Source organism: Orycteropus afer, unplaced genomic scaffold (genome assembly GCF_000298275.1).
Source record: "Orycteropus afer afer isolate SDZICR_OR568_19922 unplaced genomic scaffold, OryAfe1.0 scaffold00010, whole genome shotgun sequence".
Classification (NCBI taxonomy): Eukaryota; Metazoa; Chordata; class Mammalia; order Tubulidentata; family Orycteropodidae; genus Orycteropus; species Orycteropus afer.
In genome coordinates, this window is record NW_006921597.1 from 16354791 (window position 1) to 16367564 (window position 12774).

General features: G+C 36.1%; 1 protein-coding gene across 1 annotated transcript in view; it reads right to left on the bottom strand.

The window, feature by feature from the left end:
* Nucleotides 1-275: 275 nt before the first annotated feature.
* RAP1A (RAP1A, member of RAS oncogene family) overlaps nucleotides 276-12774 on the bottom strand; it is an 18521-nt gene continuing 6022 nt past the window's right edge. The window contains exons 2-4 of the mRNA XM_042781938.1: nucleotides 8673-8813; nucleotides 6931-7074; nucleotides 276-362 (exon numbers count right to left, since the gene is read on the bottom strand). Of these exons, the coding sequence (XP_042637872.1) occupies nucleotides 276-362; nucleotides 6931-7074; nucleotides 8673-8798 (357 nt within the window). The 5' untranslated portion in view covers nucleotides 8799-8813. The remainder of the gene's footprint in view (nucleotides 363-6930; nucleotides 7075-8672; nucleotides 8814-12774) is intronic.

Consider the following 12774-nt stretch of genomic DNA (forward strand, 5'->3'; position numbering starts at 1 on the left):
TTAAATACCCATTCTGTATCAGACACTGGGGCCATACATGGTGGTGAGCAAAAATGACATACACGGTATGTGGTCTTTGCCCTCACAGAGCTTAGTACCTAGAGCAACAGATTATCCAGAGCATATATCTGCCAAGTTACAGAAGGCCAGAAATACCCTAATAAGTGAAACGGGAAGTGGTTAAGGTTGGGGAACGTCCCAAATCAGAGGATGAGGAAGGTGTGAGTTTTGCTCTTGGTACCTTACCTGGCTCAGAGCTGCTGCTCACTGGGGGTCTAGAGCAGCAGACATGATTTCTTTTTAGGCTTCTTCTTTTCCACTGGAGTTTTTCTATTTATCTGTCTGACCAGGTCATAAAATATCTAAATAAAAGAAAGAAAAAAATACTTACTCAACCAACATTTGAAACGTTGTTCCAAATCTTTGCTCTGTTAAGTATTATTCTGCTTCTACATCTGCATGTTGATGCTATGTTCAAAAAGCAGGCTTCTTAGAAGCCTTGCTGTCTTGCAGTCGGGTAAAGAAGAACTTATCTGTTTCTAAAGAAGTGACAGTAAAAAATAAGGTAGCAAAACTATTCTACACAAAATCTTCTATGCTTCAAAATGTAATGATTAATAGAATAGTTAATGCTCAACTTGAATGTTCAAATTCACTTTATTTTTTAAAAACTTCAAACTTACGGAAAACTTGCAAGAAAATTAGTAACATTTTTATCCTCTCTCTATACATACCACACACATACTCTAACAGAATCATTTGAGAGTAGTCTGCATACCACAGGTCCTCTAATAGTTGAGCATACAGTTCTTAAGAAAGGGATATACTCTTGCAAAACCACATTATAGTTATCACATTTAAGAAACTGGAGTATTGATATAATACTTTATCTACACTGCAAAATCCAATTTTGCCCAATGTCTCAATAATATCCTTTATAGTAATTTTTCTTTTCCAGGTATAGAATTCATACAGGATCACATCTCTCTACTGTCAAGTCAGATCCGACTCAAGTGACCCCTCCTTGGGTTTCCGAGGCAGTATCACTACGGAAGTAGATTGCCCAACCTTCTTTCTGAGGAGTGGCTGGTGGGTTTGAACAGCCAGACTTCTGAGTAGCAGTCAAATGCCTTAGGCACTATGCCACCAGAGCTCACTAGTACAATTCCTGTCACTTTAGTCTTTCTAAAATCTCAAATAGTTCTCTCTGTCTTTGTCTCTTATGACATTGTCATTTTTTGAAAAATAAATGCTAGTGATCTTATAGTATCTCCCTCAACTTGGGTCTATGTCTCCTTATGACTATATTGAAGTTACACATTTTTGGCTAGAGTAGCAAAAGGGAGATACAAGGTCCCTCTCAAGGTATCACATGCAGAGGCACATGACTTTTGTTTATCCCTTTTTTGTTGTTGTTAGGTGCTGTCGCGTCATCTCTGACTCACAGTGACCGTACATACAGCTGAATGAAACACTGCCTGGTCCTGTGCTAGCCCCACGATCCCTGCTATACCTGAGTCCATCATTGTAGCCACTGTGTCAATCCATCTCGTTGAGGGCTTTTCCCTCTTTTGTTGACCCTCCACTTAACCAAGCATGATATGCTTCTCCAGGGAAGAGTTCCTCCTGACAACATGATCGAAGTAGGTGAGACAAAGTCTGGCCATTCTCGCTTCTGAGGAGCATTCTGGTTGTACTTCTTCCAGGACAGATTTGTTAGTTCTTTGAATGGTCCATGGTACTTTCAGCATTCTTTGTCAGCACCACAACTCAAAAGCATCGACTCTTCTTCGGTCTTCCTTATTCATTGTGTAGCTGTCACAAGTATATGAGGCTACTGAAAATACAATGGCTTGTGTCAGGTATACCTTAGTCCTCAAGGAGACATTTTAGGTCTTCAGCACTTGAAAGAGGTCTTTTGCAGCTGATTTGCCCAGAGCTATATGTCGTCTGATATCCTGACTGCTGCTTCCAATGGTGCTGATTGTAGAATCAAGTAATATGAAGTCTTGGACAACTTCAATCTTTTCTCCATTTATTGTGATGCTGCTTATAGGTCCAGTTGTGAGGATTTTTGTTTTATTTTGAGATATAATCCATACTGTAGATTGAATTCTTGAATCTTCATCAGTAAGTGCCTCAAGTCATTCTCACTTTCAGCAAGCAAAGTTGTGTTGTCAGTGTATCACAGGTTGTTAATGATTCTTCCTCCAATCCTGATGCCACGTTCTTCTTCATATAGTCCAGCTTCTCGGATTATTTGCTCAGCGTAGAGACTGAATAAGAATGGTGAAAGCATACAACCCTGACACACACTCACCTTGATTTTAAACCATGCAGTGTCTCCCTGTTCTGTTCAAACGATAGCCTCCTGGTCTATGTACAAGTTCCTCATGAGCACAAGTAAGTGTTCTGGAATTCCCATTCCCCCTTTGGTGATGTTAATTTTAGTTAAATGAATCTGACAGTTCACATTTACTTAAAGTTTGAAATTCATTACTAGAAACTCTCAAAGCTCAGTGGTATGTGGTCTAATGGAAAAAGCATGGGCTGCTAAGTCAAAGACCAGGAGCCAGTCCTACAATTGACAAGACAGTGAAGATTAGGGCAAAATATCTAACCTGAGCCTCAGATGCCTCACTGGGAACATGGAGACAATAGTCATCCATGTATGGCATTTGTGAAGATTAAAAATGTGTATACAGTGTCTGGTACATAATAAGTACTCAATAAATGATGGCTATCAATATTAGAGCTCAAGTTTTCCTGAAATGTAGAAATCCATTATTATCATCTATTACAATGGGTGGTAAACTACAGCCTGTGGGCCAAATATCGCCCATCACCTGTATTTGTATAACCCATGAGCTAAGAGGGGTTTTTACATCTCTAAATGGTGGTGGCGGTGGTCGGGGGAAAGCAGGGAAGATTATTTCATGACATGTGAAATTATATAACCTTCAAGTCAAATTGCATGCCCACAAATATAAAGTTTTATTGGAAAACATCCATACCCATTTGTTTACATATTATTTTTGGCTGTTTTCATGCTGTAACAGAAGAGTTAAGTAGCTGTGGCAGAGACTGTATAGCCTAGAAAGCCAAAAATATTTACCATTGGCCCTTTATAGAAAAAATTTGCCAATTTCAATATACTGATTTGAAGCGACAAATAATATCTGCTAATAAATTCCTGTAGATGAAAAAGGCAAGGCAGCAAAGACCGAAAAAAAAACAACAACACAAGAAACAGTGCATTTGTTGATTATTTTAATTCTAATGCTTGTAAATTTCCCAGTGCACAGGTATGCCTAAGTGTTGAAACATGAAACAGGCTGAACTGAGTTTGGTGCTTTGCTATGAAACGCAAACTTACTTCCTAAGAAAAATTGTCATAGAAGCTCCTTCTTATTACTCATCTGGAATAAACAGTGCTTTGAAGTGGCTCAAAAATGTACTGGCTTTAACGGACATTATTGGGACGACTGGTGAAATGTGAACATACAACACACACAGACTGTGTCAATGTCAATTTGCCTGATTTTGATAATATATTGTGGTTGTATATCTTTGCTCTAAGGATACAGATACCAAAATATTTATTTACAAGTAAAGGTGCATGATATCTGCAAACTTATGTGACATAATGTTAATAACTTTTGTATCTAGATGAAGGTCAAACAAATAATCTTTTAAGTTTTTAAAGGAAAATATTTTTTTCAAAATTTAGTGTTTGCAGGGAACTCTGATAGCACAGTGCCTAAGGCATTTAACTGCTAACCAGAAGGCTAGTGGTTCAAACCCACCAGCCACTCCTCAGAAGGAAGGTTGGGCCATCAACTTCCGTAGAGATACTGCCTCAGAAACCCAAGGAGGGGTCACTATGAGTCAAACTGACTCGATGGCAGTGAGTTTGGTTTGGTTTGGTTTCAGTGATGCAGTGGCCTACATTTTAAAAAACGGTAATCAGATAAAACAATTATTTAGTTTTTAAAATAGTCCAAAGGATCACAAATTAACTACTAAAAGAAAGAAAAAATCAACTACCAAAAGAAAGAAAAAGCAAAAACTAATGAATGATTTATCCTAAAGATTCCTTCATATTTTTCTTTCCTACTCCATTTTCCTCATTCTCATCTTCTTCAAACCATTTACCACTAAGGAAATTTTGAAAACAAAGAATTATGAACAAAAGGGTAACTTCTGTTTCACAACTCTAGAGGCTTCAAGGCTTTACTGTGTAAAAGCCATGAATGAACACTCATTAGTTCCCTAGTCTCAATGCATAAAATGCATAAGCTAAATATGAGAAGTAGTAATAGGGTAAACTAAACCAGCAAGCTAATCAAAATTATATGTAGTTTGTTTCTTTATGCCAGCCAGTTTCTAGGTTCTGGTTACTACACAGAAAGGTAACTGATGTTTGTAGTATTATTCTAATTTTTTTTTTTTTTTTTTTAAAAACAAAAACAAAAAAACATTGCCTACCTCACAGCAGCAGATGGTTCAGTGATGAGGAGAAGTTCAAACTATAATATTTGGTTAGAAATGCTGAGCGTCCCCAGCCTAGGTTCTTCTTCATCTCTCTGAACTACAGAATAGTCCAAAGGGAACACAGAATAGTATTTCTCAATCCCTCTCCCATTCCTAAATTGGGATGTCTTGATTCCAATTATTATTCCAGCTCTAGCATAGAATAATTAATTCCTGATTAAGATCAATGTGACTGATAGGATTCCAGTATAGCTATGTACTACTGTTTTCGAACATTGCCAAAGTGGTGTGGGTAAGAGTTAAAAAGAATACAGAGCAAGAGGGGGCTCTTTAGGCAACTCCCTGTCTATTTTCAAATTTGAGGCCAAGATTTGAATCTTGTCAAAGTATCATCCTTCTATCTTCAAGAATTCAGAAATCACACCAATGTCTGCAAGGTATTACCTATCTGAGGAACTATTAATTATCAAAGGAACCCTGTAGCTATAGAGAAAAACATGAAAAGAAATGCAAATTACTACTTTATCAAGAACATCTGACCTGAAATTTGTATGTTTTCCAAAAACAGTAAAGATTCTTAGGATGGCTGATGAATTTTGTTTTACTTTACTTATTTTTATTTAGTTTTGTTTTATAAACCCTCATGGCAAGGGTTGATGTTCACACGACTGCTCTGAAAAAGCAGCTCTGCTGCACTGGAACTGGAACCCCGAAGAGAAGGTTAACAGAATGTAGGTACATGCAATGTTTAAAATGTGAGAAACAGACCCTTTCCACTGTGCTTTGGCTCCCACAGGGAGAGATCCTACGTCCCGCAGCCTGACCTAACCCAGCCCCAGCCCTATGAACTTGATGGCTGGCACCAGTCAGGGCGAGGACAGAGACAGATCTCTAAGGTCAAACATCCTGCACCACTGTTTCCCTAGCCAAGTACATCTACCAAATCTAATGCGTTTTATACGGAAGTTATTTAAAATTCATAATTTTCCTTTGGAAAAGTAAGACTGTATTAAAAATTAAAATTTTATGATTAGCCTCATTTTTCAAAATAACATCTAGGAAAATGTGATTCTATAACTATGGAAGATTGTCAGTGAATGAGAAATAATTGTTCTTAGAGATCTCTGCACGACTTGTCCTCCATTAGGATATAAAGTTCTTTAGGGCAGGAACAGTATCTGAATGACTGGTATAATATGGTGCCAGACACACAGTAGGCCTCAATGAGTATTTGTTGAATAAATTAAAATTACGAACTTCTTAGTTTTTATGTACTTGTCAAAACGGGTTTTATATTAAAAAAAGCTTTGGCATACCTGATTATTTGTAAAACAGACTATAGTAAGCTTCATTTTTTTCCTACCAAGTGTTTAAAGTGATCTGGTAATTTTTAAAGTCAGATAATACTCTAAAACCATAATATTAGTCAAGGAAAAATGACTTACAGAACCAAAGGCCAGAGAGGAATAGTAAGCACAAAAAAAAAAAAAAAAAGGACTCTGATAACCTAACCCTCTCTTACTCTGTTCTAGTTTTAAGTGATCTGAATTCTAACTGATTTCCTGTGATGCTACAGATGGCAAACACACAGGCAAGTAAAGACCCAACAACTTTTGCAATGCAGTTAAAGAAGCTTGCTCCATGTTTGTTTTAAAACAGGCTTATGTTAAAGTTAACAAAAACAAAGGGAATCTCTTCCATTTTTGCTTTGTTGGTGGAGCTAATTATTTGTTGGAAATTGAACTAATTATTTATGGGTCCAGTAAACTTTTGGCCCTATATATCCAGGGAAGCAGCTTAGTTGTTGAACATTCCTGTCCACAGCTATGTTCTCAAGACAGTGGGGAGCGTAAGTCATGTGCAAAAACATGCCTTATGCACCTGCTTTATCTAGCCTAAAGGACCAAGTGAATCACTGTAACATATCTACACTTACATAAATGCCTCCCTTTGAGTCAGTTATTGTACCAAAGGTCAAACAAGCTCAGAACACCAAATTCTGTGCTATCTATATACATCTTCTTTATAACATAAGTTCATTATGAAAATTACTTTGATTTTTCTATCTTCTTCCTTAAATTTACCATCCAGATACTTGTTACAATATAAGGGTGACGTGACAATTTTCAGATACCACTTTCTCAGGAGGACTTTAAACATTTTTTAATTTGACTCTTATCTTTTCCAGTAAGGTAAATTTAAGTGTCCCCATCACTGCCACCAAAGTGACCTCTTGTAAGCTAAAGAATACAGTTTTCTTTTAATTGTTTTTCTATAAATTGATAGAATCTAGATTACTTAAAAGGACAAAAAAAGGCATTAAGGTTTTTACTTAAAAAAAAAAAAATATATAAAAATATATATATATTGCTGTTAGCTTAAAGCAAATGAAATTAAAAAGGCATTTTTTTTGTGCTGCCCACAGCTATAGGTTACCTCATTAACATTGATCTTTGACTTCGCGGAAGATTCTAAAAAGGCACAGTTACACCACTGTCTTGCTAAATTCTGACCCTGTTCTTTGCCAACTACTCGCTCGTCTTCCAGGTCACATTTATTGCCAACCAAAATCATTGGAACCTGCGAAAAGGATAAAAACATAAAATGAGCACTAACACTTAGCTGCTTCTCCTAGGTAAGCAACTACCTGCCACTGATTGAAATGCATTAGTTAAGATTAGATACACTTCCCCAAGTGCTTTTAAAAAAAAGGTATAACCATGTGTATGGAGTGAGGAAAGGGTAAAGGGGGAAAAGAAAACAAATGGAAGAGGTCCTACCTATATTCGTTTGTGAAATTATTTTAAGACTATACTACTAAAACTTTCATGTGGTCTACTAATAGCTGAATTCCAAGCATGAAAGTCTCAAGGAAAAGGAACCTCCTGCATTACAGAAGAACTGATCATGGTTCAAGTGCTACATATCACAGATCCAACAAATGCTAGAAGTAGTGGCAAGACCAACACAGTAATAGGTTCTAGAGCTGAAGACCAGGGGAGACGTAAGGGAGGACTGACAATAAAGTCACAAAGCAGCCATGTCTTTCCTTTTCCTTCACAACATAAATCCTTGCTTATGTCCATGTACAACTACTTCCAGTGAAACGGGCAGCTAACAATACTGTATAAATTCCTTAGTTAAAGGTGTCCAGAAAATAAAGTCATTTGTTTGTGAAGCGATGGACACTATACAAAAGAAGAACTTAAGGGACATGATGACCCTTTTACCTGGAAAAGGCAATTATAAGTTAAAGCAAACACACCAGGCATCTACAACTCCCATCTTTTTTTTTTTTTTTTAGTTTATTACATGGGATAAAGGGATTAATACTACCAGAGTTCAGTGATTTGCTGTCACTATCAACGATAACAGAACTCACTTGAGTGAATTAGTCATAGGAAAGAAGAGAACTATTCATTAGGTTATGGTTGGGCATGAGTCATACAGCATAAATTTCCTCCTGTCTATAATATTACCAGAAGTCAAGGTACTGAGCAGATGCATATGCTCTCATTAGAGAGAACACATGAAAACACAGAAAGACAAGATGTAACTGACATTTTAGATCCTAATTTATATAACTGAAAAGGAACTCTCTATAGATCAAAACCAAGAACAAGTAAAACATATACTTCTCCTTTGCAAAAACAAAAAACACATAAAAAAAAATACTATTCAAATAAGACAAGAATTTGAAAACAAAAATTAACAAAATACAGGAAAAACAGAGTTAATTAAAATCTTTGTGTAATTCAAAGGAAAACTAAAATTGTATATAAGTAAAAACTGTACCAATAGAATTTTAGAAATAAGAATATACTATTATGGTTCTTACTTAATAATGTTCTTTGAGCACTGTTTGTGACATAACTACCATGTGACAAAGTTAAGCTTGAGTCTCACTTCTATGAACTTTTCTTTGACTTTTCTTCTTTCTCTGCTGTACTTATTGCCCACATAGCACAGTGAGCTATGAGCATATATTTCCTTATTTTATAACAACCCAGCACATAATTTATAAGATAATTTTTAAGGTCTTCCCACCCCCTAACACAAGAGCCCTTTTTGGTATGTGGTAGATACCCTCCAAATCCCCAAATGATTGACAAAGAAAACAGGTATTCAGGCCACAGAGAGACTGCAGTATATTGTATAACAGTTGGAAAAATACTTACATCTTCTGTGTCCTTAACCCGTAAAATCTGTTCCCTCAGGTCTTGTAAGTCATTAAATGTAGATTGAGCTGTAATAGAATATACTAGTGCAAACCCTTGGCCATTCTTCATATACAAATCCCTCATTGCTGTAAATTGCTCCTAGGATAAAAAGTATGCAATTACATATATGATTTCTCAAAGGTATATTGGAACAAGTGAAACTAGAATAATTTTTTTTTTTAAATTATGAGACTAGAAACAATGACAATGAATTATAGAATTATAAGGAACACTTAACCATCTTAGTTTGCTTTTATGTGATTTGGAAGAACAGAATACAATTATTGTTTCAGTGTGCTAAAACTGATTTTATTTGAAAAATGTATGACACTACTCATACCCATTTGGAGACAATCTGAGGTATCATAAATTCAGGACTGGAAATCATCAGTAATTAATAAAAATTTAAAGGAGACAGCATTAATGAAGACAGTAAAAATAAAAGCAAAAACACAAAGTTCATACTTTATAAAAAGCATTGTAGCAAGTGGTTTATAATCACTATCTCATTTACTCATAATAAGCACCATATGATTTGAGTCCTAACGTTGTTATATTCATTTTAAGATGAGAAAATGAAGCTCAAAAGAATACTAAAGATGTTTGCCTCCAAGAGAAAATATGTATCTGCTACTATTCCCTTCAGATATTAAATGCTAATAAAAAGCGAAGACAATTTTTATAAAAATGAATGACTATGGTGCTGAGACTGTCTTATTTAATTCTACAGAAATTACCTATTTATCATGAAAATCTGTGATTTTTTTAAATAGCACTAACAGCATAATCCTTACCTCAACACACTTAAGCCAACATACAGATTCCACAAGTGAATTCAACATACAATCTAATTGTGACGTGTTAAGTATTAAGTACCTCAAAGATAATTTCATACACATTAGAAAATTTAAGAAGTCCCACATTTAGAGAACTTGTTCTTAATTAGAATGATTACTTTTTTACTCAGAAGAATTATTCAGATGATAAAATCTATTCACCAAATTAAAATCTACCCCCCCCCCCAAAAAAGAGAGAGAAAACATCCTTACTGTTCCTGCTGTATCCAGGATTTCGAGCATACACTGTTGGCAATCAACTTCAACTTGCTGTGGGGAAGAAAAGGAAAAATGAAAAGGTAAACTCAAAATGTCATTTAATTATCCTTCTACTAATTCATTAAAAATACCTAGTAACAACCACAAAGACTTTCTCCAGCATATCTGCTGCATTGGCTGGGACTGAAGGTACCACAATAAATGGAAGGTCTCAGGCTTCTGGTAAGATGGTGGAATAGGCAGACAAGCTACACAGACCATCTTCAACAAAGGGAACAGAAACCAACTGACACAGATACCTATGATAATCCTGGAGCCCTGAGCTTTGAAAGGAAGGATACAGAAGTATATTAAAAATGAACCTGTAGAAGAACCTGAATGAAAATAGTGAATAAGGAGACAAACAGAGCTGCGGACTGTCAGCTATCCTGATGGCACAGACAGCCTGAATATTTCCAAATGGCATTAAACAAAACCCAAAAACCCAAACTCACTGCCATCGAGTCAATTCTGACTCATAGCAACCCCGCCTTGGGTTTCCGAGGTGGTATCTCTATGAAAGTAGTCTGCCCTGTTTTCCTTCCAAGGAGTGGCTGGTGGGTTTGAGCCGCCAGCCTTCTGGTTAGCAGTCAACTGCCTTAGGCAATACGCCACAAAAATTGGCCCTACTCGCCAAGGGCTGCATGGACAACTGCACTGGTTGCTGATGACTAAAAAGGGAAATAGCAAAGGAGGAGACAAATCGTGGACTGTGGACTTCCGGCTGTCTGGACGGTCCAGCCATTTTGAATGTTTACAAATGGCGGCTATTTTGGATATTTAAAGCAATAGAATTCTCGTTCAGATTCCAGGGACTTAAGAATAGGCTTCATTTGCCAAGGGCAGTATGGACATATGGGAGGTTGACGACTGGAAAGGAGACAGATGGTGAGTGCATAAGTGCTGCCAATGAACAAAAAGAGGAGCACATTACCCTGCTTACTCTGATACATCCAAAGAAAACGAAAATCTTGGGCAAATCACTCCAACATACAATCACCAATTAAATATAATTACAACAGAGTCACAATGCCTCGGAAACAACACACCATCACAGTCTACACAAAGAAGCAAGATAAAATAGCAGAAACAACGGACCAAGATACAGACCCAGAACACATGCCTGAGGAAGAACCAGCACTGAAATGCCCTGATAAGGAATTCAAAAGAATTATATTTAGGTACCTTCAATGGATTGAGCGACAAATCAAGGAAAACGCTGACAAAATTAAGGAAAATACAGACAAAACCTGAGAACAATTTCAGAAGACAATACAAGAACAAAAAGACAAAATAAATAAAAAATTAGAAATGCTACAGAATCTATGCATGGAAATCCAGAAGATTAATACTAAATTCTCAGAAACAGATAACACATTAAATGAGCAAAGCAATAGAATTGAATCAATGGAAGACAGAATTAGTAAGACTGAAGACAAATACCTCAATATTTCTTTGGAAAGGAATCAATCGGAAAAAAGATCAAAACAAAATGAAGAAAGCCAAAGGTTCATGTGGAATACCACCAAGAGGAATAACCTACATGAAATCAGAATTCCAGAACAGGAAGAGACAAATAAAACCACAGAGAAAATTGTCAAGATTTTTGGAAGAGAATTTCCCTGAAATGATGAAAGATGAGAATATGTCCATTCAGGAAGTCCAACGGACCCCAAACAGAACAGACCCCAAAAGAAAATCATCAAGACGTATCATCATCAAATTCACCAAAACCAAACACAAAAACAAAGAATCCTGAAAGCAGTATGGGAAAAATGAAAAATTGCTTATTATGGTAAATAATAATATGGCAATCAATAATACTAAGCTCTGATTTCTTGTCAGAAACCATGCAAGCAAGAAGGCAATGGGATGGTATATATAAAACCCTGAAAGAAAAAAATATTTCCAACCAAGAATTACATACCCAGCAAAACTGTCCCTCAAATAGGATAGTGAAATTAGAACATTTCCAGATAAGCAGAAATAAAGGGAATTTGTTAAAACCAGACCAACCTTACAAGAGATGCTAAAGGCAGTCCTTTGGACAGAGAACAAACAACAGGAAACAACAATCGACCATTAACACACATGATGACATAACCTAGAAACCAACTCAGTTATGGAAGTATCCAAAGTAAAATAAGCTTACAAGATTGTAAACAGGGTACCAGAAACATCAATTGGCAAATGAGGACAACCACAAACCAAAAAAAAAAAGGGGGGGAAAAATAGAGTACTTACAGAACTTCTAAACGGTGAGGAAGTCAAGAAAATTGCAAGATATAATGGACGGTTCTATCTAAACTTGGGGAGAAAATTATAAATCACAAGGTAACATCAAAGAAAAATGATAAACCTTCATATCAAAAGAAAAAAGAGGACAAGCACAAATATTTTGCAAATACTAATAAAAAAATAGCAACAAAGAAAGTGATAACATGATTCATAAACAAAATGAGCTCAGCACAGAAAATGATATAGACCAAAGAAATCAGCAACACCATGAAAAAACATGTAACAAATTTATAAAAACATGCAACAGATTTATACTTGTCAATAATTATACTGAATGTAAATGGATTAAATACACCACTCAAGAGATGGAGAGTTGTAGACTGGATAAGAAAACATAACCTATCAATATGCTGTCTACAAGTCACAAACCTTAGCCACAAAGACAAACATAGACTAAAAATCAAAGGTTGGAAAAAGATGTATCAAGCAAATGGCAATCAAAAAAGAACAGGAGTGGTAATATTAACTTCTGATAAAATTGACTTTAAAAAGACAAAAACCACCATCAGAGACAAGGAAGGATATCATATAATGATTAAAGGATCGACTGAACAAGAGTATGTTGTTGTTATGTGCCGTCGAGTCGGCCCCAACTCATAGCGACCCCTCCTTGGGTTTCCGAGGCAGTATCACTACAGAAGTAGGATTGCCCAACCTTCCTTCTGAGG